The sequence below is a fragment of the Amblyomma mixtum genome, chromosome 5, assembly GCF_055824585.1.
Source record: "Amblyomma mixtum isolate Tamu chromosome 5, ASM5582458v1, whole genome shotgun sequence".
Lineage (NCBI taxonomy): Eukaryota > Metazoa > Arthropoda > Arachnida > Ixodida > Ixodidae > Amblyomma > Amblyomma mixtum.
The window spans coordinates 48,540,592-48,565,665 of NC_143016.1; the positions used below are offsets into that span (position 1 = coordinate 48,540,592).

A 25,074-nucleotide genomic window follows, 5' to 3' on the forward strand; every position below is an offset into this window, starting at 1 on the left:
ACTTGCGGTGATGCATCGGTTATACAATCCAATCCAATCCAATCCAAACCAATACAATATGCTAATTTGGTAGCTACCGGCCTCGCTACGCGACGGGCTGAAAGTGCAACTAGTATTGCTTTCGCAATATTATCCGTAGCTACGCCACGGTTCAGCTGGTAGTATAGCTGGTGGTGGTGCTTGTGGTTAGACTTGTGGTGATGCATCGGTTATACAATCCAATCCAATCCAATATGCTAATATGGTAGCTACCGGCCTCGCTACGCGACGGGCTGAAAGTGCAACTAGTATTGCTTTCGCAATAAATAAATATGACATTTGTAGCACACGGGAACAGTGTAGCAAACAGCCACAACTACTGAACACTGCTGCCAGAGCAGCATTGTTGTGAGAGTGTATAAAGATGGAAATCCAGACTATTGCACTCGCATCTGCAGTGCAAAAAAAAAAAGAAACAGTTTGAGAATCATACCCCGATGATAATACATAGCTGGGGTGTTTTTATAGAAAGTTCAGAGCCGCCAAAAAAAAGTTCAGTACATGTAATGTCACCACTTATTTTATCCCGCCTTCACGGTGAAATCAGTTTGTTTCTCGTATCCAATTAGAAGAAACAAGAGAACGCCAGTGTTCTGAGCCTGTAGTGATCAAACGAGACAGCGGGAATTGCCAGTCATCCGCTCTCGATCTCTCCCAGCGTGCGACCTTCCGTCTCGGGGAGGAGAAGGACGACGGTGGCGGCGACCAGGAGCACTATCATGCTCAGCGCCAACAGGGACGCCCTCTGGCTGAAGGAATTGAGCACGTCCACCTCGAAGTGGAGCAGCACGAACGCCACTAGCCAGCGCGACGCCCATATGAACGAGGAGGCCGGGTGACGCAGCCTCGATGGCAGCAGCTCGCCAGTGAGCAGCGTCGGAAGGTGGCACAGGCCCGCCGAGTAGGCCAGCATCAGCAAAGTGATCGAGAGCAGGGCGCCCCAGCTGGTCACCGAGGGCTGTTCTTCCACCGACCACTGACTGCAACAAGGATCGGGAGTAGAGTGCACTGCGCTGTAATATACGCTGACTTCGATATAAAAATATTCGGTCGAGAATCACGCTCCTACCGCTGAGACTCTACTAGACGACAGGCTGAAGTGGTGGCGAGAAACGGAAGGTTAGGAGTTGAAATCAATCTACATGAAACTGTGCTGAAAGTCAAGCCAGAAAATCTGTTGTTATACATAATAATGAGGCTAAATTTGGTATGTGTCTGTTTAACACCTCAATGGGACTAATTCTATGAGGGATGTCGTAGTATAGGGCTCAGGATTAATTTAGGCAACCTGTTGTTCTTTAAAATGCAGCGACACCGTACAGCAAACAGCAGTTTTGGAATTCTGCCTTCACCAAAGTGCGGCCGCCGCGTTCAGGTTCAAACTCACAACCTTGGGATTAGAAGGCGAACACCAAAGCCACTGAGCCACGGCGGCGGTTGGAGCTCAAATTTCAGGCAGCTTGACTGTTTGACATGAGAATTATGTGGTGAAGTCTCCAATTACTGTGGCAGCACCTTAGAAAATTCCAGGGTTGCTTCAACCGATGAGATCGGTCCTCCCCGAGTATAGGAGTCTACTTTTCTATGGCCGACAAAAGGTTGGAGCTGTATACGCGTGCAAAAGAGGGTGAGCCCAGGGAGGAGCTCACCCGAAGCCTAGGTACTCGAGGGGCCGGAAGATGAACAGCACGCCAGCTACCAGGCTAGCCGAGGCGCCCAGTAATCTGTGGCGTCTGGCGATGTGCGTCAGGGCGGCGACCACGGCTGCGAACCCGACGTGGAGTGCCACCATGAACGCAGCCACAGCCTGCGCGGGCGTGTCTGCCACCGCACTCCCCATCACCTGCACCGCTCGCAGAAGGAAGAACTGTGCGCAGGACAGGTTCTGGAGGAGCTGGAGCAGCAGGCATGCCACCACCATCCTGCGGGTGCCGTGACCAACCGCAGAGTGAGCAACCTATAGAACTAGAAGGGCTGCGCCTTGATTATTTCCTTACGAAAATTGCAGCCGTCTCCCGTGGACATCGTAAGGACAGCTCGGGAAAACAAGGGGCTCTTCTTATCTCTTCTGTTGTTAAATATTCGTTAGAAGAAAGCACTCCATTGCTGCACGCCGTCACATTGTGGAGAATGGTTGTCATCAAAAGTGCCGCATTAAATGTTTTCTAAACGAAGAGCTTTTAGGCATGAAAAAACCTTTGCTAGAATAAAAGCGAAAGGTTAATATTATTGGTCGCTGAGCCCGCACACTTGTTTCCCTTTTTCAGTACGCATTTATTGATATCAAAGCGGGTAGATAATTCCCTAAATTATATAAACACAGAACACAAATTAAAAAATGCAAGTCTAGATACGCGAAGGCATACAAAAAAAAACTTTTGGCTGCAGTTTCTCGCGAGATATCTTATCCCAGACCTCTTACCAGCGTTCTCTCCAGGAAAGTCTTAAAAATGAATTAAGACGTCCGCATCTGTCTGGTGAGCACAACCAATGATAATGAATATTAAAGTTTGATGTAAAGGCGAAAGGTGGCCACCTCGCCTGCCTGGGCCAGCGGAGGGGAGTGGGTCCCGGAGGGGCCGCGTCTGGGCGCTGAGGTCGGTAGTCCGGCGGCGGGTCCACGCCGTACAGACGCATCACGGCCGTGTCGGCGTCCAGCGGACGTCCGCGCATCTGCAGCCAACGCGGGTTCTCGATCGCGTAGGCGTGCAGCGCCAGCACGGGCATCGAAGCGAGCGCGCAGCCGCCCGCCTGCAGTTGCCAGGCAAGGCCGCCCAGGAGGTAGGCAACCAGCGCACCCGCACTCGTCGACACCTGCGTCAAGTATGTATGAGTGTACAGTGGAAGCGATGGCTTCTACTTCGCTACGCCGGGAATGAATTCCTGTTCTAAAGCGATAGCTTCAAAGATCCGGTTCGCCAGAAAATCTGGCAGCGGCCGCTGTAGTTGGGAGCGAACAATCCGGATCGGTCGAGTAGTTGGCTTCGTCATACGTGAGGAGGCGGATTTTAAAAGTGAATAAAACATAAAAAACTGGTGATTATAAGGTTGCGACATGACTCAAACGGCATTGGAACATAGGAGTATATAAAGTGAAGGAACTGCGCTGAAAAGAAAATTAGGGTAGCGGGGCTTTACATGTGTGAATTACTGTCTTTCACATAACATGGAAAAGGTTTCGCTGTCACGACACATTAAAGCTGCCGCGTCATGCCGTCAAAGGCGTAACTCAAGTGCACCCGAAACTTTCTAAATTGTGTGCCGATGATTCCAAACATGAGGGAAGGTCGTCGGTTCGAATTCCTTTCGCAAGCTAGCCTCCAACTTGACTAGCACATGTAAGCTACATGTAACGAGAACTCGTATGACACCACCTGGAACGCTAGAAGACAAACGGTTGCGTCACAAATTTCGCACGAATGTTGTCGGGAAAACTGGCGCTACATCGAAGTCGGCCAGTTTGGAGGATATTTAGATGTAGGACATGTATATGATTGTCTGAAAGGGCGGTGGCGCTCTGCTTGGTGTGTGCGAGCGCTTGATTGGCATCGCTGGCACTTTCCGTACCATCTGCAAGCGCGCACGCACACACACACACACACACACACACACACACACACACACACACACACACACACACACACACACACACACACACACACACACACACACACACACACACACACACACACACACACACACACACACACACACACACACACACACACACACACACACACACACACACACACACACACACGTACACGCACACACACACACACACACACCACACACGCACGCCCGCACACACACACACACACACGCAGGCACATGCACGCACACACGCACACACGTACACGCACGCACGCACGCACACACGCGCACGCACACACGTTGCCGGATTTTTTCATAATGAGACTAGTAGTGATTTCGCATTAATATGGAAGAAATATGAAAAGAAAAATTCCGTGCTACACATTCAAACAGTAGAGCGCATATCTGTGTTGCCGTAGAGGAACATTTCAGAAATCATTAGTACTGTCGTAGTAGTTAATATGTTACATGATTTGCAAAATCTATTCCTCTTCTCACTTCAACAATGCAAATTCAGATTGGAAACACGAATTACAAATCACGACTACGTTAGAAGTTTCTTGAAAGACATCCTGTGTCACGCATTCAATGCTGGAAGATATTCGTGGTTATGTTTTAGCAGCGCACATATTTCCCGCACTATAATTAGTTCTTCCGCAAACGATGTTTCCATGACAGAATACATAGATATGAGAGACTACCTATCAGGGTTGCGACTGACCATGAAAGTTAATTTCGCTCAGCAGGCCCGCATTGTTTCAGTTGTTTTCTCGGCGATATCTCCTACGTCATGTCTTCTTCTTACGTGGTCACGAACAGAGGTATCAGTAAAAAATAATTTAAACACGAAGAAGGAAGGACGTTGCTCTTGCCTTGTTTTCGTCCACTGAGATGAAATAAACCATTGAATCTCTAAGGCGCCAAGATAGAGACAGCTCTGACCTGGATTGTCCAGAGTCTAGCAGGAGTTTTAGCGCATGCAGTTAACAAACCTCAACTAGGCCTCCGAAGAGGGCCCTCTTGGACGGAGGGGACACGTCGGCCACGTAGAGGCAGGCACAGTTGGTAACGACGCCCAGGCACATGCCGCTGGCCACACGTCCGGCGATGATCAGGCTGACACCGCTGGACACGGCCAGGAAGATCCAGACGCCGGCCAGGCCGCCAGAGGACAGCAGCAACGTCCTCCGGTAGCCCACGAGTTGCAACAGGAGGCCTGCGTCGGGTAAGAAATTAAATAACAAAGTTTTACTGAGATGCACCAAAGTCCCCTGTCTCCACACGTGATCAGAACTTGGAGGTGCACTAAAGAGCAATGTGAACTCGTCTTTTTACCGCGGAAATTCTATCTACACTTTCCGAGCAGTCTTATAGACTTCTAATTATTGTCCGGTCCGGCCGATTTAACTAATTCAAATCGGATTAAACGTCCCGGCTCCCGCCTTTTTTTCAATTTACCACTGACGGTAGGAGGAGCTAATTACCTCGCTTTCCACTTACACATGATTAGAAATTTGAGTTTCTATTTAAAGTTGGACATGGTTGGATCCCGGCCGCGGCGGCTAGAATTTCTTTGGAGGAGAAATTCTAGAGGCCCGTGCACTGCGCGATGTCAGTGCACGTTAAAGAACCCCAGGTGGTCGAAATTTCCGGAGCCCTCCACTACGGCGTCTCTCATAGCCTCAGTCGCTTTGGGACGTTAAACCCCATAAACCAAACAAAACCATGGTTTGACATGGTCAATAAAATTGATGAGCGAAAAGGAGGCAAAATGATCAGTTACAACTCAAGCGACAGTGACTGACCAATTTTTCTAGCTTGCTATCTGCGCAAGAAGCGTAGTATTACTGGGCATTGCTTGCTTGTGATGTTTAATGCGAAAAATTGTGCTTCTATCTTTGTCATTCGAACGTTGTAAAAGAATCGTCATCGTCGATGTGGTAGCCTACGCATTCAATCGGCTGGCCACAAACGCCACTCGCCGATTTCTTCCGTACGGCGAGATTATATTTTTAAACACTCGAGGAAGAAGTCTGATTCAAACGAGGCAGCCGGTATCGATGAACAAGCGCGAAGTTTTAAGCAAGGGCGTTTCTACGCAGGCTGACTCTAGAAGAAGTCCTCCGTGGAGACGCCACGTTGGATGAATCGAGGCGCCCCATCTGGGTGGTGAAAATCGACTGTACTGTTCACTTCTCTTTAAACGGCCGGGCTTGAGGGTTCATGGAGGGTGCATGGCCCGAAGGTTCAGAAGGAAAATTGGCAGAGGCTTAGATTGGTTAAGTCCGAAAGCAAATTACGAGCAACTTTAGCGACTAAAGTAGTGAAAGGCGAAAGCCTGAGTGGTGCACGGAACGCCGGAATTAGCTTAAAGTGCTATTGAGGTGTGCACTAAACCACAAAGTTGGTAAGGCGCCTTTCCTTTCCTCCAAATCTACAGTCTACAACGCTGTCTATCTTACCGAGGCTCCCCAGACCTTTGCCGAAATTACCAACCTCTACAGAGAGATGAGACGCCAGTTCCCGCCTCCACACCCCGACTTGAATCGAGCGCAAGCCAGCTTGCTCCGCAGGTTGCAGACGCACTCCATCCTTAGCCATTCTAGACTTTCACTCATCACAGACGGGGAATACGACCCCGTCTGCCAAAATTGTTACCAGGGAGAAATCGCCACCCAGGCACACATCCTCTGGGGTTGCGCGGGAAATCCGCCCCCTCGAACCTTACTGCCAGCTCCCTCCGAAGAAGGATGGAACCAACTCCTCAAAAGACCAGACAAGAGCATCCAACTGGCACTCATTTCGTGGGCCCAGGAAGTCGCCCCCACCTGGGGGCCACACCAAGCCCACCTGCCCTAAATTCCTCCAATCTATGGCAATAAAGTTGTTTCTCTCTCTCTCTCTCTCTCTATGTCAGAGCGCATCAATGAACGCTGGAATTAGCTTAAAGTATTATTGAGGTGTCCACTAAACCACAGAGTTTGTAAGACGCCTTTCCTTTCCTCGAAATGAACGAAGTCCCCTCTCTTACTGCCTGGGATCTGCGGCGCTCCCTGGCTACCGCTGGGACCGCGCCGACGAACCGACTTGGTAGCTCAGATTTCACCTCGGTATGACGTCACAGACGCGAGCGCCTCCACGCGTCATCAAACTAGAGGCCGTCTAAAGGTCAAACGTGACTACCGCCGGGACCACGCTGAAGGCTCAAAACCTAGTGTAGTATTGCTTTCGCAATAAAAGAGGACGGCAAGCCCACTGACCTGACATAAGCGCTCCCAGGGCGGCACCCAGGAGCAAGCTGTCGGCGATCCACCGGTTGTCGGGCGGGCTGCTGGGAGTCACGTTGTACCAGGGCTGGTGCTCGATGGACACCATGGCGGCCGAAGCGAAGCCCAGCGTCGTGCCTGCACCCAGTGCACCGCAGCAGGCGAGCAGCATGGACTGCACGTGGTGTCCGAAAGGGAACGCGCTGTCCGGGTCGGTGACGGGCGTGGCGCCCTTGGCCGGAGGCCGCATGCGCCGCAGCGCGTCCATGGCTGCGTTGTATGGCGGCGACTGCACCTCCTCGGACGAGCTGACGGCCACTGCCAGAGCCGGCTGCGCCACTGCGAGAGAGCCGCGACTGCCACGCGACGCCCTGCAAAGGCCCGTATCGACAGGCGATGAGTTAAGCTCCACTTAAGCTCCGCCTTGAGGAAATCGTTAATGGTTAATGTCCATATAGATGGAAATGGCCGTCGCCAACTTAACACTCATAGATCGTTCGGAGTCCGCAAGCCAGTACTGACTGGATGATCGAGGGATGGATCTATGGGTCGCTCTTGAAAGGGTGTTGTTGTGTGTGTGTGGGGGGGGGGGGGGGGGGGGGCTGCTGGTGGCTGTCCTATTTAAGCCATGTATTTCTTGGACTTTTTTCGTGAAAAAATAAGGTCCGGCATGTTTTTCTTGTCTAAAATTTCTCACTGAGTAGAAGGGACCTGGCCTTCCCTCCACTTTCCTCCCTCCCTCTCATAAAACCGCCCTTGCTCAATGCATACCTGTTATTTTCATTACATTGCGGTGTCCCATGGACGAGTCTGCCATCAGCAGCCCAGCGCCTCCATAGGCGCGCGTCACTGGGCAGCCAAGTAGCAGTGCCCATGTCCAGCGAAGCAACTCGGAGTATATGTAGGCAACCAAGCAGTGAATGAACAACTGCGGCTTCACCGGTGACCTTCAAATGAACCGTGTATCATCAATGTACTAACAAACGTTTCTCGTTCTCAGGGGCTCTTCGTCGGGCAGAGTCGACTGGCTGAGGTCAGCGAATGAATGTTTTTCACGGTACAAAGACATCTGTGGACAATCCCATGAAGGAATAAACAGAATCGGACTCGCTAAGAATGGCGAAAAATAGCGAAAAATACTTACACGCTTGATTTCTTCCTGTGCGCCATAATGGTGGTGCTGGAAGGTACGCCTTCTTGATCTTCTCAATCTTCTTCATCGCAGGATGTCGAGGAGGTTCGTGCGCACGTAATAACTTCTTTTTTTTTTCCATTCTGTCTGTTCGCATCGATTAAAAGAGAATGACCATTCGGCTTTACCGCCCACTTTCGTTTTTGGCTATGATTTAACAATGACAGTGGGTCAAGGCTTTTTTCCTGGTTAATAGGGTCGACAGCGGTGGTGGCATTGTACTTTATATTTGTTCCTAACACACTTGTTCACTCCTTTACCAAAGAGAATGATGCCCAGATTTTCCCGAGCCATTAAGATCATGTTGGTTACACAATAGGTGCCCCTTGAAAGTGTTCCATGTGACGTCACGTGGTTCAGGGGGCTTCACACTTAGCATTGCAGTGGATCCTCTTACAGAAACGTGCTTTGGCGATTATTACTGAGTGAACAGATAATGCCAACTGTATTCTTTGGTTACCAGAAGAGTCCATGCCACTCATGTCACCAGATAAGCGCCTGTCTATCATTCGCAACAAGGGGTGGAGAGATGCGATCGATGCGGCCCACTTTATTTGCGTGCTGGAAGGAATTAATATTTAAATAAGTGGAGCATAGCCACATGTTTTAACTACTTATATTCCAAACCTATTCATCGCATTGACACCTCTGATACTGTCAGTAACATCGCCCATTCATACGTTAACTCTTCCGCATACGCGACCCGACGTACTAAATAAGCCCTTAGAGCTCATCACTGGAATTACGTACGAATTATTTTATTTTCTTTTTGTACAGCCACAACTGATAAGCGGAACGACCTAGACGGATGCATGTACAAACTAGAAGCTAATCAGTGTGCTAAAAAACGACTAATTATGTTGCAAGCCACCAATGCCTGTCTTGCGCGCTGGTTAAGTCTGCTTAGAAGTCTGCCCTTTTTGTGCAACGACGGCGATAGGCACAGGAACGCTGGTGAAAAGTGAGACCACGTCGAAGGACACAATGCATTCGTCCGTGCTCAGTTCTAGGCGAGAAAGGCGTTCTACGAAATATATAAAGTTGCGCACGTGTACCGTTGTGTTCCCTGTCAGGACCATGCTCATAGTTCGAGAGGGCGTGAAAATTTTAACGATCTACCCCTTGTTCTCTCCCCGCTTACGCACAAGGCGCAAGCAGCAGTTCGCTACTTATTGAAGAGTTTCAACCTGATCGACCCTCGGTGGTAAAAGAGGCCAAGATATCGGATGAGAGCAATTTGCCTCAAATTCAAAGCAAGAGCATCATCATCATCAGCTTGATTACGCCCACTGCAGGGCAAAGGTCTCTCCCATGTCTCAAACAAAGAAATGTAGCTACAGAAGCGTGGAAGTAGTAAAGGCTGTGAACAAGGGTGCGCTTTTCTGTCTCCTCGCGGCAACAGACTGGTGGAACTATCTACTGCAGGCACTGTCGGCATTGTTGTGGTGACTCTACCCCCCCTCCCCCCTTTGTGTGTTCCCGCCACATCCGTCTCCACATACGCATTTCCCAGAGGCAGTGCGGGGTTCTGCTAAAGTGGTGTTTCTCCAAGCACGCGCTCCCATGCGACCTCCTGAAAAGAAAGGTGGAACCGGACACGAGGGACGGACACGACTCCTTGATTCCACATACCTCCACTGCGGCATAGCTGCCACCACGTGTTTTTCCCGACTTAAGGAGTTCCCCTTAAACAGCACCCACCGCAGCAGTATTGACCCTGCGACCTTGTGTGTACATCCGCCAGGGTGACACGACTCAACGCCTGCTGCCACGTGCGGAGACCAGCGTCTGCCATTCAACCGCGCCTCGCTCTTTTGTCAACTGCGCGGGTGACGCCGCTGCAGGTGTTCGCCTTTGGGCGTTTCCTTGAAGCAAGATATGGGATCCACCTGGCCGGAAAGGACACTTCCGGGTATCCAAGTGACTCAGCCGAGGAAGACGATGAAGCGGGGAACGCCCTTAAGGAGTACCCGGACGAAGTCCCTACGATTGGTCGGAAAAGGCGGGAAGAATAGTACCTCGGGAGGGATTATTTAAAGCGCTCGACACGTTCATCGAGGAGCTATTCCCTCAGCGATTCCTTGAGACTCTTAGCTTTTACCCTGTTTGTCTGTTTGTAAATAATTTTTGTAAATATGTGAATACAGTTTTTCCTTTGCTTCTCCTACTCCCTGTCTCCGGCCCACGCTCCTTCCTCCGTCGGCATAGCGGTGGTGCTCCTGGACCCGATGCCTGGTGGAACACGCTACTAGCCCAGCAAAACATATCAGCATGTACAGGTGCGGACAAAAGTAAACGGAGCACGCAACTGTCTTCGAATATTTTTCATGCGTCACCTTATTGAAATTTCCAGCAGTGGTACGCGCATGCTGGTAGAGGAGGTTGGTGGGCTTTCTGTTGACAAACAACGCTTCTTCATTGCCAATGGAGAAAGCGTGATCGCACTTCGAACGCAATAGCGTGCTCCGTTTACTTATGGCCGTGCTTGTACGTTCTCGACGCTGGGCATGGATGAGAGTCGAGCCCATGTTCAGGCAAATTCGTCGAGTTTGGTGACCTTGTTCAATTGGGACTCAACATAACCCCCCCCCCCCCCCCCCCCCCGTTCCCCCTTTCCCCGCGCATGAAAACATTGCGTGACGAGGAGTAAAGTTTCTTCCAGGAACAAGTTTTCCGTTCTCGACTGATCTGACCCGTTCGGAGCGGTTTCTTAGGCAAGTGCTATGAAGCGGCCAGGTTTAGCATGTCTGTACATAGTAACGCTGTTCCAGCTTGTTCTGAAAGAACACAAATGATTTAATTTTACTGATGTTATTTACAATGCACTACACTCCCTTAGACGGGCCCCATAAAGAGAGGCATAAATAACAAAATTAGAATCAAGTTACAATGCTCAGGATGCCTGCCTTCAGTATTCAGTCACTTATTTTTCTTTATTTTCTCTTAAATGCCTGCCTTTTCCCGACATTCTATAGTGCCTGGATTTTCGGGTACTTGTAATAACGCACACTGACACCCGCTATAAGACGGCGCTGCATGCACATGTCTGATGAACGCATGTACCGCGTAGGAGGCGAGGGGGGAGGGGGGAGCAATGAAGGAAGCAGCCACCGCGGTGGCTCAGTGGTTGGAGCGCTCGGCTACTGAGTCAGAGTACCCAGGTTCGAACCCGGCCGCCGCGTTTCGATAGAGGCGAAACGCAAAAGGCGCCCCTATGCTGTGCAATGTCAGTGCGCGGAAAAGATCTCCAGGTGGTCGAAATTTTTCTCGACTACGTCACCTCTTTCTCTCTTAATTAAGTACCACCTTCCTCCCTTCCCTCACGGCGCGGTTGAGGTACCCATCTGGAAGTGAGAGGAGTACTGTGTCATTTCCGTTCCACACAACCACTACTAAAAAGGGGGTTGAGCTTCCTCCTTGCATAGTAACCACCCTCCGAGTGGTTCCCATGGCAACGCGCCCATCGTTTACGACGCTGACTACGTAATTATGCGACATACTACTACTACGACCAGTTTTTCAAAAATGGCCGAGCATCCTGGGCAATGCGGGCATACCATGTCGCCGCATTTCCAGCAAATGAAGACGGGGATGTGGTTCTTGAGCTCGGCCGCTAATCACTATGCAGTTGCTTACTGTCCACACGACTAGTTGGTAGCCACCCTCTGGTATCGAGGCTGGTAACTCTTCTCGTCCTCCCAGGGTATCTAACCTCCGGGTAAGCACTCACGCATTTCTCCGCTCGCGTCATACTTTCACCCTTGCACGGCAATCAACCTCTAAGTGGTTCCCATGGAAACGTACCCGTCGGTTACGCCGACTCATACGACCTACTACGACGAACTACTACTGCTACTACGACGACGCGAAGCTCAGGAACAACTATCACTCTAATATCAGCGCAGGATGCAGGTTGCATGTATTATACGATCCAAATATTTTAAAATGGCGCGCGTACCTTAGCATGAATCAGAACCTTGCTGAGAACACTCAGGAAAAGCTATTATTCTTTTACCCAAAAATGCTTTCCAAACGACGCTATTAGTTGCACTGCAGCGCGCATGAGCTGTGCGAGAGAGACGTATGGGCGCACAAATTCCAGCAGACCTGAACAAGGTTGACCCTATGTGCGAGTATGCCGCCACCACCACTGAGCACACTGTGTTTATTTCAGGCGAAATTCTGGAATACTAGGTTGCATATCACTAGATAAAAATTACGTCTCTATGTTGATAATGTGTACTATCGGGGTCAAAAGTGGTATACTCCACGCGGCGGGAGCCGGAGGAACGGAAAACTGCGTTGCAACGCCATCTACAGGCGGAATCTGGGATCGAGACAACCAATGCGTGACTTTTATTATCAGCAGGCATGTCGCTTGGCTCGTTTCAATGTTTCGTGCTTTAACTCGCCAAAATGCCGCAGTTTTTCGTTGCTTCGGCTCCTGCCCCGTAGAGTACACCACTTTTGTCCCCGATAGTACCTGTTCGTTTTAGGTGAGGTCTTTATACTCGTGGACAATTTTCTTTGGCAATGCAGCACTTGCTTGGCAGGAAAGGAAAAAAAATCCAGGCTGTTGTACTCGGGCCATAGAGAGTGGGCCCCACGCAGTTTCTACAGCTTCCCCTTCCCCCATCCGCACCCCTAGCCTGAAGAATGAACAACCCACTTAGCTCGGCACGGGGACAAAGGGCCGCCTCTTTCTCTTTCCTGTCTAGAGTTTCTTGCATTGCCAAAAAAGTTGTCACGAGCACAGTTACCGCAGCCTTTCTTTGGGGGCCACTTAGTTCATGTTTTCAAGGCGGAATACTATTTAGCGCAGCACATATAGGGGACAGGACAGGCAGTTTGTCCTTTTCCCTTTATGTCTTGCGCTAAAACATTTTCCGCGATGGTAAAAGAATCTAGTTACGTTTCTTATCCCGGATACAATAAATATACACAACAAGAGACGAGATAACGATAGTAAAATCGATAGTTGACACGATGTCAAATCTGCGAGTGTTTTATGCTGGCCAAAACAGTTTCGTCCATGTGAGAAACTGTTCTCCCAATATTGAAGAATGCTTTGAGATGACAGCGCGTCACAGGTTGGTAAGCATAAGTACTCGGATCAATTCTTTTTTTATTCTTTATTCGAAAGGTTAGGTCGGCGGCTCACAGTTCTCCCGGATGGCGCCCCAGCACCCGGAGCTGCTGCTGGCTTCCACGACGTGCACAAACGTGGTTTGCCATGCCACCAGCGGATGATATCCTTGTACACTTTCCGCTCTCCCGGGCGCGCCTTGTATAGCGCCTCGCAGAGTGCGCAGTGGTTGCTGGATGAGTGTACTTCGATATCGTGTGTTCTCTTCCAAGCGAAGTACTCTTTGTAGCGTGACTGGTCAGCCGCCAACGCCTTCAAATAAGTGGCGAGGTGCCTGGGCGAACGAAAGTCAAACGCGTTGATGTACGAATTCGGAGGAACGAGGCCGGAGTAGTTGCCCAACACCACGGGGAGCATGCCATAGCGAACCGCTCGATAAAACTTCTCTGTGATGTAGTCAGGACATATTGAGTTCTCCAGAGCCAAGTTAAAATAGTACATTTCTCCGAAAATGGCCGAGCACTCTGGGCCATACGGGCATACCATGTCGCCGCATTTCCCGTAAACGTCGACGGGAATGTACTTCTTGAGTTCGTACACGAAGTTCATTCGGCCGCTTGTACCTTCGCAGTTGCTTACTGCCCACACGACTAGTTTGGAACGGTTCGTTGGCGTGACGAAATCTGGCGCACTGCTGCCCGTTTCAGTGAGTCGTCGAACGAAGAAGTAAGGGTGCCAAACGTCCGAGTCACGCCGATACGTGTACGTCCAGTTGAAGACATGCTTCAGTTTTTCCATTTCTCGCGGTCGACTATTAGAAGGCGCTTCCAAATTCCAGTACACCCATCGCTGGTGTGCGGCTCGATACTTTGGAAGGTCGTCGCCGTCGGCGTCCCGATCGTGTATGACGACGGCGTCCACCGTTCTTATCAGGGACCTGTTATTAGTCAGCAAGCACGGAACCGGGCAGTTGTCGTGAGGGGTTAGGTCGCTAATGTTGTAGCTGTAAATTTCCTCCCAGGAACTGTGGGCTTGTGTCCAGAACAAGATCTTGACCGGTTTTTGAAAAGTTTGCTCTTCAAAAGTCCTCGCAGTCCCTCCGGGGCGTTTGAGTTCAGTGTACATCACTGTGGCGACGATCATCGAGGCGCAGAGAAAACACGCACCAACAACGATGTGCAACATGGCTCTGGGCTGTGCTACGCCTGCCTGAAAAATAAGAGCAAGTAGATGAGAACACGTACCAAAAGTATAACACTCGATGTTCAGCTAAACAGAGGTGAATTTAAACTTCACATGCAATGTTGAATTCACTAGCATCCCACAGTAGAAAGTGAGCTACTTCATGAATATTCCTCGGTTCTTTGGAAGAAGCGCTTCACAAATGGATGTGATTGGACGCGCTTGAGCTATAAACCTCGCAAAGACGCTGAATTTTGTCACCTATTGTGCGTCCTCATGCCTTGGTGGAGTCATTAACCGAGAGACGGTTGTCCCTCTTCAGACAAGGGTCCAATAAAATTTTCTTCAAAGCCCTCCTGCAAGAAGCTCCAAAAAAATTGCCGACGAATACGCTACTTCTTAATGCGAAATGTGAGCTCAGCTCATCAGCTGTTTCAGCTTTTCGATTGACTGAGGCAAAAAGTTCGAACAAGACATGCATTTATAGTCACAGAAAACTTGTTATTTTTCAGACATATTCCTTCTTCAAGAAGCACTCCACTAACAGTTCTTGATTGTCATGAAGGAAGCTGGTGGTAGGATAAACAGATGGATATACACTCGACTTGCTGCGCCAGTGCCTGGCTCTCAAATACAAGGTCTATGTAAATATTACGCGAGGTTGTCACGTAAACGGGCAGCCGAAACCGATGAAGAGAGGGTACTTCGAAAGCAAAGGAAAGGCGCATAACTACACCCCCCCCCCCCCCCCCCCCTCATCTGGGACAGTGGACACCTGAGTAGCGCTTTAAGCTACATGGCGGTAGTGACGGCTGTGCGCTGCATGTGGTGGCATTGACAATGTTGTGGTAGAAACGCCGCCCTCAAGCTATGGGCCGTCGGCTTTCACTGTGTTCATTGTCGTTAACGTTCTAGACTCCAATGATTTTGAGGAAAAGAAAGGGATATAACTGGCTCCCTGGGTCAGTGGACGCCTCAATCGCAATTTGAAGTACGTGGCGGTGGTGCGAGATAAAGATGTGGGCTGCATTCGTTAGCCCTGACAACGTTGTGGCAGACACGCGACACTACAGCAATAGGCGCAGCGACTTCACGCTTCTTAGGCAAGCGTGACTTTCGCTTGCATATTCAGGGTTAGCTGAGATAAGCCGCAATCATTTTAGAGTGCAGCTCTTTGGCGCTCGTTTCTGCATTTCGCGGCGTCGCCGTCGTCGTTGTCGCTTGTAACTAGCAGTGGACGCCTTAGTTGCCCTTTAAGCTGCGAAACCAATGGAGCGGGAGCTTGGAAGGCAGAGTGAAGGCGCATAACTGCCCTCTTGGAACAGTGGATACCTCAATCATGCTTTGAGCTATGTGGCGATAGTGACATCATCATCATCATAGAAACTATTTTATGCAGAGGAGTTTGGGGCTCACAGACCCCTGGGCCCCCGCACGGCCCCACTTCACTCAGACGTTCATGCTCCTGCGGACCATGACGTCGGCAGCCGGCTGGTTGCGATGGCCTGTTTTGCCCGGTCCGCAGAGAGCAGCAGGGTCTCCCATGCTTCCCAAGTGGTGAGGTGATCCAGGCCCCGCGGGGGAGGCTCCGCCGGGCAGAGGAAGAAGATGTGGGAAAGGGTAGCGGAGGGATACTGGCAGAGGGTACAGGAAGGACTAGTGGAGTGATATCGGGATTGCAGATAATGGGACGGGAGGGTGCGCGACTGGAGGCGTCGCCAGAGCGTCTGGTGGTAGTTGTCTAGGGAGGGGTGGGGTGGGGGATAGAGCAGGCGCGCGGCCCGAAAGGCCTGCGTCAGATGGCTGAAGGAGTGCATGCGATCCCGCGTGAATCCCTGATCGGAGGCCGACGGCGCCCAGTTTAAAGAACCTCGGGCTAACGCATTGGCGGCCTCGTTACCGGGATTCCCGGAGTGCGCACGCACCCATATCAGCTCCACATGTCGGGGCTGGTGGGCGGCAGGCGAGCTCAGTATGCTAAACGCAGGGACGTGAACTCGCCCGCACGCGAAATTTAGTATCGTGGTTTTGGAGTCCGATATTATGTAGCGTGCCTCCGTGCGTGAAAGCGCGTAGGCGATGGCTGCTTCCTCGGTTGCCTCCGAGGAGGTGACCGAGGGGAGGGGGACAGTAGCAAGAGGCTGTAGAGAGGAGTTGGCGACGGCCACCGACGCTTCCTCACCCGTGCATGCGGCGTCCACCCATACGGCACCCGATTCGGAGCCGTAGTATTTGTGAAGCGCCTTTGCTCGGGCTCGGCGGCGCGACTCATGATGCTGGGGGTGCATGTTGCGAGGGAGAGGTTTGATGAGAAATTCTTGGTGGAGGGGCTGAGGGATGGGGAGGAGGGTAGGGTCATTTGCTGGGATACGAATGTCTAGAGACTCCAGGATATGGCGACCAGTGGATGTTTGGGTGAGTCGCAAGTATTGCGCTTGGCGATGGGCTTCCACAAGCTCCCCAAATGTGTTGTGGAGTGTAGAAGGCGTTCTGTGGAAGTGCTAACTGGCAGATGTAGGGCAGTCTTGAACGCAGTGCGTAACATGACATCTAAGGCGGCCGTTTCCTGTCTGGTGAATCGGAGATAGCGAATTCTGCCTAAGAAACGGCTGAGGACGAAGGCATGAATGAGGCGACATAGGTCGTGCTCCTTCATACCTCTGTGGCGGCCCGAAACTCTGCCGATGAGGTGCGATATCGCGCCCGTCCTCTGCTTGAGCTTCTTGAGGGTTTCGATGTTTTTTACATTGCTCTGGATGTGGAGTCCCAGAACCCGGAGAGTATTCACCTCCGGGATGGGAGAGCCATTCAGTTCAATGACAATGGGTGCGGTGGGGTATCCGCGGGTGGTTGGGCGGAGAATAAGAAGCTCGGACTTCTTTGGGGAGCTCGAAAGTCCGATGCTCTGGGCGTGGTCTTGTGTGAGTGTGGTGGCGTTTTGTAAGGTGCCCTTTGTGTCGCCATCACTACCGTAGGTGGACCAGAGCGTGATGTCGTCCGCATAGAGGGTGTGTTTGAGATTAGATATGATAGACAGTTTCCAGGCGAGGGGGATGAGGGTGGCGCTGAATAGGAAAGGAGAGAGGGCGGACGCCTGGGGGGTGCCGACGCTCCAAGGCAAGGGAGCCAAAATTAACCTCAGTCGTGCGGTCCGTGAGAAAAGCCTGAATGTAGGTGTACATCCGTGCACCTATATTCAGGGGGGAGAGGGCAGTCATAATCGCCTGATGTTCGACGCGATCAAAGGCTTTGGGGAGATCCAAAGCCAGGACTGCCTTTGTGTGGGCCGGAATATCCGGATCGAAGATGTCGTGAGTGAGCTGCAGCATGGCGTCCTGAGCGGAGAGATGGGGGCGGAAGCCCACCACGCTGTGCGGGTAGAGGTCGTTGTCCGCCATGAGAAGTGTCAACCTCGCCAGTGCCACGTGCTCGAAAAGTTTTCTGAGACACGAAGTGAACGAGATTGGGCGTAGATTTTCTAATATAAGGGGCTTGTTCGGTTTTGGTATGAATATTACCTTGGCGTGTAGCCAGGACTGAGGGAGGGTGCCCTCCGCCCAGCATTTGTGAAGTAGTCTGTATTCTGGGTGGTGGTGGTGGTGGTGAAAACATTTATTTCGAATGAACTGGAGGTATGTTTGGATCAGCCCGTAAGGGACCGATCCTTACAAACACTAGGTGGAGGTCCCTAGTATGGGACCCCAGTGGCGGTTGCCGCCGCCCGGGCGCGCCCGACTAAGGCTTGTTGGGCCTGCAAGTCGTGGCAGCCGAGCAGGGTCGCCTCCCAGTCCTCCCGGGTTGGGTTGGGGATGGGGGGAATGGCCGGGTTGGAGGGGCAGGCCCACACCATGTGATAAGTGTCAGAAGACACTGCACTACAGTGTGGGCAGCTGCCGCTAAAGGAGGGGTCAAAATGTTTTAGCGCTGCCGGGCACAGCAAAGTATTGGTGAGAAGGCGGAGAAGGAGCCGCTCATCCGCCTTCTTCAGGCCTTTACATGGGCTAGGGTAAAGGCGATGACAATTTTGATAATATGTTGTAATATCTTTGAATGTATAGACCGGATTAAAATCGGGTTCCTGATCGGATGGGGAGGAGAAAACAGCCCGGTGAGAGAGCGCGCGGGCGGCTGCGTCTGCTGCCTCGTTTCCTGCCAACCCCTGATGAGCAGGGGCCCATATGAGGTAACGGTGTGCTGGGTCCGTATCCCGTATGCAATTTTGATATATTCGATAGGCTAGGAAGGGAGTGCAGCCTTGTTCGACGTTCCGACAGGCCCCTCGCGAGTCGGTGATTATGTATTTTGAATTGGAATGTGAGGCCGCGAGAGCAATCGCGACCTCTTCTGCTTGTGTTGCACTGCGAGCTCTAAAAGTTAGGCCGTTAACTGTGTTGCTGTTGTGAACTACCGCGGCCGTGTACCATCCCCCGTGGTGAGGGCCGGAAGCGTCCACGTAGTATACACCTGTTTTGTTGCCATAATATCGGGCTAGCGCTTCCGCTCGTGCCAGGCGCCGACCATTATGGTCTTCATGTGACATGTTTGCTGGAAGAGGTCGCACGTGGAGGGCACGTCTCCACAGTTCCGGGATGCGAAACCTGTCTTCCATTGGAGGGGTGTGTTGGATATGGAGTCGAGCAAGAAGGCGGCGACCCGACTCCGTTAGCGACAAGCGCGTGTACTGGTTTGTAAGGTGCGCCTCCCGGAGCTCCCGGAAAGTATTCACCACCCCAAGAGCCATAAGCCGGCTGTTTGAAGTAGTGATAGGGAGGTCAAGGGCACGTTTAACAATTTTGCGAAGGATGACCTCAAGGGCGTCCTCCTCTTGTTTCCGTAGGTGGAGATAAGGAGTCGAATAGAGAATTCGACTAGTTACGAAGGCGTTTGCCAGCCGCAAGGCATCCTTACTTCGTAACCCTCCGCGTTTGTTGGAAACCCGGCGGACCATGCGGCCCACCTGGTCCCCCACCTTACGGAGTTTGGCCAATGTAGTGTCTGGCCGCCTGTGTTTGTGGATGTAGAGTCCGAGTACCCGTATCTCATCACTTTCGCGTATGGGACCACTCTCAAGAGAGAGAGATATTTTAGTTGTGCACTTCTGTGAGGGGCGGAGGTGCACAAATTCCGATTTTTGAGGGGAACATTGAAGACCGCAGCGGCGGGCGTAGCGGTCTACTATCGTCGCCGCTGTTTGCAGGCTGGTTTCAATGTCTCCTGTGCTGCCCTGCGTGGCCCACAGAGTGATGTCATCAGCGTACAGGGCGTGCTGCACGCCGGCGACACCACTCAGCTGGGCCGGCAGGTGCATCATGGCCAGATTGAAGAGCAGCGGGGAAAGTACCGCGCCTTGAGGGGTTCCCCGCGTGCCGAGTAGGTAAGGACCATGGTCTCTATCTTGAATTCGAATGTAGGATTGACGATCCATTAAAAATTGGCTTATGTATTGGAATGTGTTGAGGCCGCAGTCGGTGTGACTTAGGTTAGTGAGTATGATCTCATGTGTTACATTGTCAAATGCCCCTTTAAGATCCAAGGCGAGTACTACCCGGTCATTATGGGGGCATTCGAGGGGGTCAAGGACTTCCCGATTGAGTTGCAGGAGGACATCCTGTGCGGATCTGTGTGGGCGAAATCCGAACATGGTGCTCGCAAAGACTTGTTTGTGTTCAAGATATGTAGATAACCGATCCCGCACCATCGTCTCCATTAGTTTGCCCACGCATGAGGTGAGAGAGATGGGGCGGAGGTTATCTGTGTCAATTGGTTTGCCAGCTTTAGGAATAAATGTGACCAAAGCCGTTTTCCATTCGATTGGCAGGGAGGTGTCCCCGCGCCAAATCGCATTTACGTATTCCAGGAGGGACTGGTATGCCAAGTCGGGCAGGTTCGTCAAAAGCTTGACGGTGACCTTATCCCGTCCTGGCGCAGTGCCCCGTTTCATTTTGGCGAGAGCCGCCTGGAGATCATGGAGCTGGAAAGGTTGATCCAGCTCCGTGTTCTCTCTGCCTGCATAAGAGTACGCAGATCCACGGGGGTCTTGGGCTGTACACAGATACTGGTCCCGAAGTTTCTGTGCCAGTTGAGTCGTGTTGCCAGGAAAAGCGTGCAGTGCTCGCTGCAAATGTTTTTGGGTGACTGATTGGTCATCCAGTTTACGGAGCATAGAATTGAAAATTTTGTCAAGACCCGGCGCCGAATTCGTGCGGAGAGTCAGGAGGGCCGCTCTGACTTCCGCCTCAGATATATCGGCGTCCAGTTCCGGGTTAGGCTGGCCTGTGTAAGGAGGCATAGGGTCAGGTGTGCTGGGTGAGGTGTATGCCCGTTAAAGGGTGTCTATAAGTGCGTCCGAGTTGCTGTTGTGTGCGTTTAAGAGGCGTGTGACGTGGTGTTGTGTAGAGGATTTGGACTGTGTGGGATCTATAAGATGTCTGAGGAGTTGCCAACCTCGCTTGTTGGACAGTTTGCCGGCCAGTCCGTCGCAAACTTGTCCCCAGTTAGAGCTGCAGAGCTCCTCCGCGTGTTGTTGTATCTGCGTTTGCAGCGCGGCCAGCCGCTGTTTAAGCTTTTTGTTGAGCTTGTTGCGTTTCCAGCGCTGGACGAGGCTGTGGTAGGCCTCCAAGAGGTGGGCGAGGCGAGAGTCTAGGGTTGGGGTGTCTTATGTTGTTGCGATGTGTTGGGTGTTGTGGTGGACATCGGTCGTAAGTGATTGTACGCATTCGTCGATGTCCGTAATAGGTGTGTTTGGGAGCTCTTTCCGCGATGCGCGGATGGCGTCCCAGTTCACCAGCTTGTGAGTGAGGTATGTAGGGAGAGGTTGTTTGAAAGGGAGCGAGATATTAAGAAAGAAAGAAAGTATTTATTTAGCATAAACATGAAATACAAACACACAACTTCAGGGACCCAACAAAATTTGTTTAAGGGTCCCGACAAATGATGTAGTGATCGCTTCCCAGTGTGTGTTGTGTTCTTGCCCAAGTGATTCCACGGAGGGAGCGGCTGAGCGTCAGGTTCGGACTGGTGTCAATGCTGACGCTGTTTCTGATCCGCGTGGGTGTGTGGAAATTGTTGTGAGTAGTGAGGCGCAGTTCCTGTACTAGGGACCAGAGGCGCTGGCCACGGCCTGTACTGTAACGGTAACCCCAGTCGGTGTGCTGGCAGTTGAAGTCCCTTCCAATGAGGAGAGGGTGCTTGCCTACGAGTCTTGGAAGCCCCGCAGTAGTGTCTCCAGGGAAGACATCGAGTGAGAGGAGGGGGTGATATATATTTGCAATAAAGATGGAGGGCATTGTGTGTGTGTGGTCTATGATTTCCGTGATTATGCAGGGTGTCTCTGAAGTTATGGTGTGTGGTTGGTGGGTGATCGAACGGTGTACAAGTGTGGACACCCTAGGTTTGTCCGTGGCGTCTGAGTGGTAGGACGTGAAACTAGGAAGGGAGGCCTTACTGGTCGTATCCTGGAGGAGGATGATACGGGGCGGGGGGCTGGGTGGTGGTGGTGAAAACATTTATTCAGAACAGGAGGTGTTTGGATCGGCCCGTAAGGGACCGATCCTCACAAACACTAGGTGGAGGTCCCTAGTTTGGGACCCCAGTGGCGGTAGCCGCCGCCCGGGCGCGCCCGACCAAGGCTTGTTGGGCCTGTAAGTCGTGGCAGCCGAGCAGGGTCGCCTCCCAGTCCTCCCGGGTTGGGTTGGGGATAGGGGGAATGGCCGGGTTGGAGGGGCAGGCCCACACCATGTGATAGGTGTCCGAAGACACCGCACCACAGTGCGGGCAGCTGCCGCTAAAGGAGGGGTCAAAATGTTTTAGTGCTGCCGGGCACAGCAATGTATTGGTGAAGAGGCGGAGAAGAAGCCGCTCATCCGCCTTCTTGAGGCCTTTACATGGGCTAGGGTAAAGGCGATGGCTATCTTGAAAGTAGGTTGCGATATTTTTGAACGTATAAACCGGATTAAAATCGGGTTCCTGATCAGGTGGGGAGGAGAAAACAGCCCGGTGAGAGAGCGCGCGGGCGGCTGCGTCTGCTGCCTCGTTTCCTGCCAACCCCTGATGAGCAGGGGCCCATATGAGGTGACGGTGTGCGGGGTCCGTATCCCGTATACAATTTTGGTATATTCGATAGGCTAGGAAGGGAGTGCTGCCTTGTTCGACGTTCCGACAGGCCCCTCGCGAGTCGGTAATTATGTATTTTGAATTGGAATGTGAGGCCGCGAGAGCAATCGCGACCTCTTCTGCTTGTGTTGCACTGCGGGCTCTGAAAGTGAGGATGGGAACGATGAGTTGGAAAGGCGCGCGCTTGCCCCGGAAGCCGCGGCAATTCCACTGGATAATGGGTAAATTAGGGTGTTGCTCCGCCATAGTAGAGCGTTTGGTGTTAGAGTATGGGAGGAGTCGGAGGGGGGGGGGGGGGGGGGAGGGGTGGTGGTTGGAGGTTGGTGCGGTTCATGATAGCGGTTTCCATGTGCTCTAGGTTTTGGATACGGGTGTCTAGGTGGGCCATTTTCATGTCGAATGTATGAATCAGGCGTGAGAACATCGTGTTGATCTTTTTCTCCAGTTGTTTGGAGAGTCGATGTTGGCATCTATCCGGGCCTCTAAAGCCTTCAGTTTTGCGTCAAATTTTGCGTCAATGTTTTCAAGGTCTTCATGTGTGACGGGTTGACGGGTGGGGGTTCTGTGGAACGTTTCTTTTTTGGCGGGCGGTTGCGTGGGTGAGGGTGTTTGGGTGTGAGTAGGAGCTACGGGTTGTGAAGGTGGGGTTGGTGGTGAGGGTGGTTGTGGGATTTGTATGAGGGAGGATAGACGACTCACCTCTTCCCGCAGGGCCCTGATCTCCTTGTCGCGTGGGCCCTCCTGGGGGTGGGGGGGGGGATGGGGTGGCGCGGTCTGTTTGGAGACGGCTCCAGCTGCTCGGTCGGCCCAGAACAGCTTTTGGGAGTCCTTTGGACGTTCTCCTCTGGGACGCGAGGTGGAGCGGGTAGCGGCGGTGTCCTTGCGAACAGTGCATCTGGATGGTTCGTCCTTGCGAGAGATGTGGGGATGTGCAGGAGTAGATGTGAGCCTTCGCCCCCTGGCGTTGCAACTACCCGTGCCCGTCACGTGTGCGTCCCCGCATAATATGCATTGGGGAGTGCAGGAAGGGTTAGGCTCCTTGGGGTGGGGTTTGCCACACCTCGCGTAGTTACTCGTACGCGGCAGCGTGCATACGTCTGTTCTGTGGTCTGGTTGTCGGCAATTAACACAAGCGTCCATGTGGCCTCTGTAAGGGGTGCACCGGTGAAGCCCCCTCCATAAAGGATTGTGCGAGGGACCGGTCCTTCTCGGAAGGTAATCAGTATAGATCTAGTGGTGCCCATGCGTCGAGCATCCACTATGGGAGCGCGGGGGTTGCCGGTGATGAGGTCCTCTAGTAACTCCTTGGGGGTTTCATTCCAGTAGGCGTTTGAGATCACCCCTCGCACTGCGCCGTCCGGGGAGCAATGTAGGCCGCTACGGCGTAGTCGTTTGCTTGGTATTGAATTTGGCTGATTTTGACGAGTACAAGTGCGTCTGCTTGATTTGGCGTGCTCACTGTGCAAGTGTTGTTTGTAGGGTCTACACGTATTGGGTGCGGGTGGGCTCCTGGAGCGTAGAGGCAGATTGTAAGATGGCGACGCAAAGCTGGCGTGGCGGTACCAAAGCGAGCTGAAGTCTTCCCCGGGAGCGGAAAATCACCTTGTAATCTGCAGGCGGTAGCGGCGGCTGCTGGCGTGACTTTTGCGCTGCGACGCGCGCGGCGGGCAGCTGCTCTGATGTCTGGGCTTTGAACGCGATATCCCTGGCAGGCATGTTGGCTGTGATAGGGCTGGCTGCCTTCTCGGCTTGCATGAAAGAGCCTGGGCGATTCTGCTGTAGTGGACGCTCTTGGGTGCAGGCGGGAACGCTGAGGATGTGCGTCCAGTCCCGCGGATCGAAGTCGCGAGGGTCAATAGTTTCGCCTTGCACTTGCACCTCCATGATGACGGTGTGCGTGGAGGTCGCGTTCGGAGTAGGCCTAGCTCCCATCGAAGTGAGGCCTAGCCCGAGCGACGCGGTGGCTCAAGGCGAAAAGGGGCCGTGAGGGCCCGAAGAATGGGCGGATCGAGCCCAAAATTGGTCTGCATGCGGCGCTCACACGGGACTCTTGGTGGTGGAATATATGCCGGTGGTTCGAGCGGTTGGCGAATGTCACAGTCTTGGCACGGAGTCGGCGTGAAGCCCGATAGTGACAGATGTGCGCTGCATGCGTTGGCATTGACAAAGTTGTGCCAGAAACGGCGTTTGTTGTGTTCATTGGCGTTGGCGTTGCCGTTTTACACTCCGATCATTTTAAGGAGAGGAAGTGCACATAACTGGCTCCCTTGGTCAGTGGGCGCCTGAATCGCGCTTATAGGTACTAGTGGGGTAATGACTTGATATTGTGGCTGCATGCGTTAGCGTTGACAACGGTGAGCGGGCTCTTGCGACCAGCCGTAAACTGCCACCTTCCAGGGTGGCAAGGTGGGTGGGGACTTTAATGTAGATATAAAGACAAACACGAATTTCTTACCACTTCTGCGGGAGAACATCCCGTTCCTCTGGCTCGTAATGCCTCCCACGGCGATGGCAACCTCGCGAAATACTTGCGTAGACCTCGTCTTTAAGAACCAGGTATTAGTGCAGCAAGTCGAGCATATCGTCACAGTACGAATCCATCC

General features: G+C 52.2%; 2 protein-coding genes and 1 pseudogene across 2 annotated transcripts; all 3 read right to left on the reverse strand.

The window, feature by feature from the left end:
- Window positions 1–590: 590 nt before the first annotated feature.
- Window positions 591–7,231, reverse strand: LOC149342041 (solute carrier family 2, facilitated glucose transporter member 6-like). The gene is made up of 5 exons (XM_089542072.1): window positions 6,894–7,231; window positions 4,626–4,849; window positions 2,576–2,853; window positions 1,689–1,961; window positions 591–1,019 (listed from the first exon to the last, which is right to left on the reverse strand). Exons 1-5 carry the CDS (start codon window positions 7,165–7,167, stop codon window positions 674–676), a joined length of 1,395 nt encoding a protein of 464 aa, XP_089398198.1. The 5' UTR covers window positions 7,168–7,231; the 3' UTR covers window positions 591–673.
- Window positions 7,232–13,216: 5,985 nt separating this feature from the next.
- Window positions 13,217–14,345, reverse strand: LOC149342042 (lewis-type alpha-(1,3)-fucosyltransferase-like). Its single transcript, XM_089546729.1, has one exon. The coding sequence runs from the start codon at window positions 14,318–14,320 to the stop codon at window positions 13,217–13,219; it is 1,104 nt and encodes a 367-aa protein (XP_089402855.1). The 5' UTR covers window positions 14,321–14,345.
- Window positions 14,346–14,376: 31 nt separating this feature from the next.
- Window positions 14,377–24,355, reverse strand: LOC149342043 (uncharacterized; annotated as a pseudogene).
- Between the last annotated feature and the right edge of the window lie 719 nt (window positions 24,356–25,074).

Excerpts from the sequence above, each read along its gene's own strand:
- LOC149342041 (XM_089542072.1), bottom strand. The coding sequence starts at position 7,167 with ATGGACGCGCTGCGGCGCATGCGGCCTCCGGCCAAGGGCGCCACGCCC. Across the intron at positions 2,854-4,625 it reads TCTTCGGAGGCCTAGTTGAG|GTGTCGACGAGTGCGGGTGC; the intron begins GTTTGTTAACTG and ends TACTTGACGCAG. Across the intron at positions 1,962-2,575 it reads CGCTGGCCCAGGCAGGCGAG|GATGGTGGTGGCATGCCTGC; the intron begins GTGGCCACCTTT and ends CGGCACCCGCAG.
- LOC149342042 (XM_089546729.1), bottom strand. The coding sequence starts at position 14,320 with ATGATCGTCGCCACAGTGATGTACACTGAACTCAAACGCCCCGGAGGG.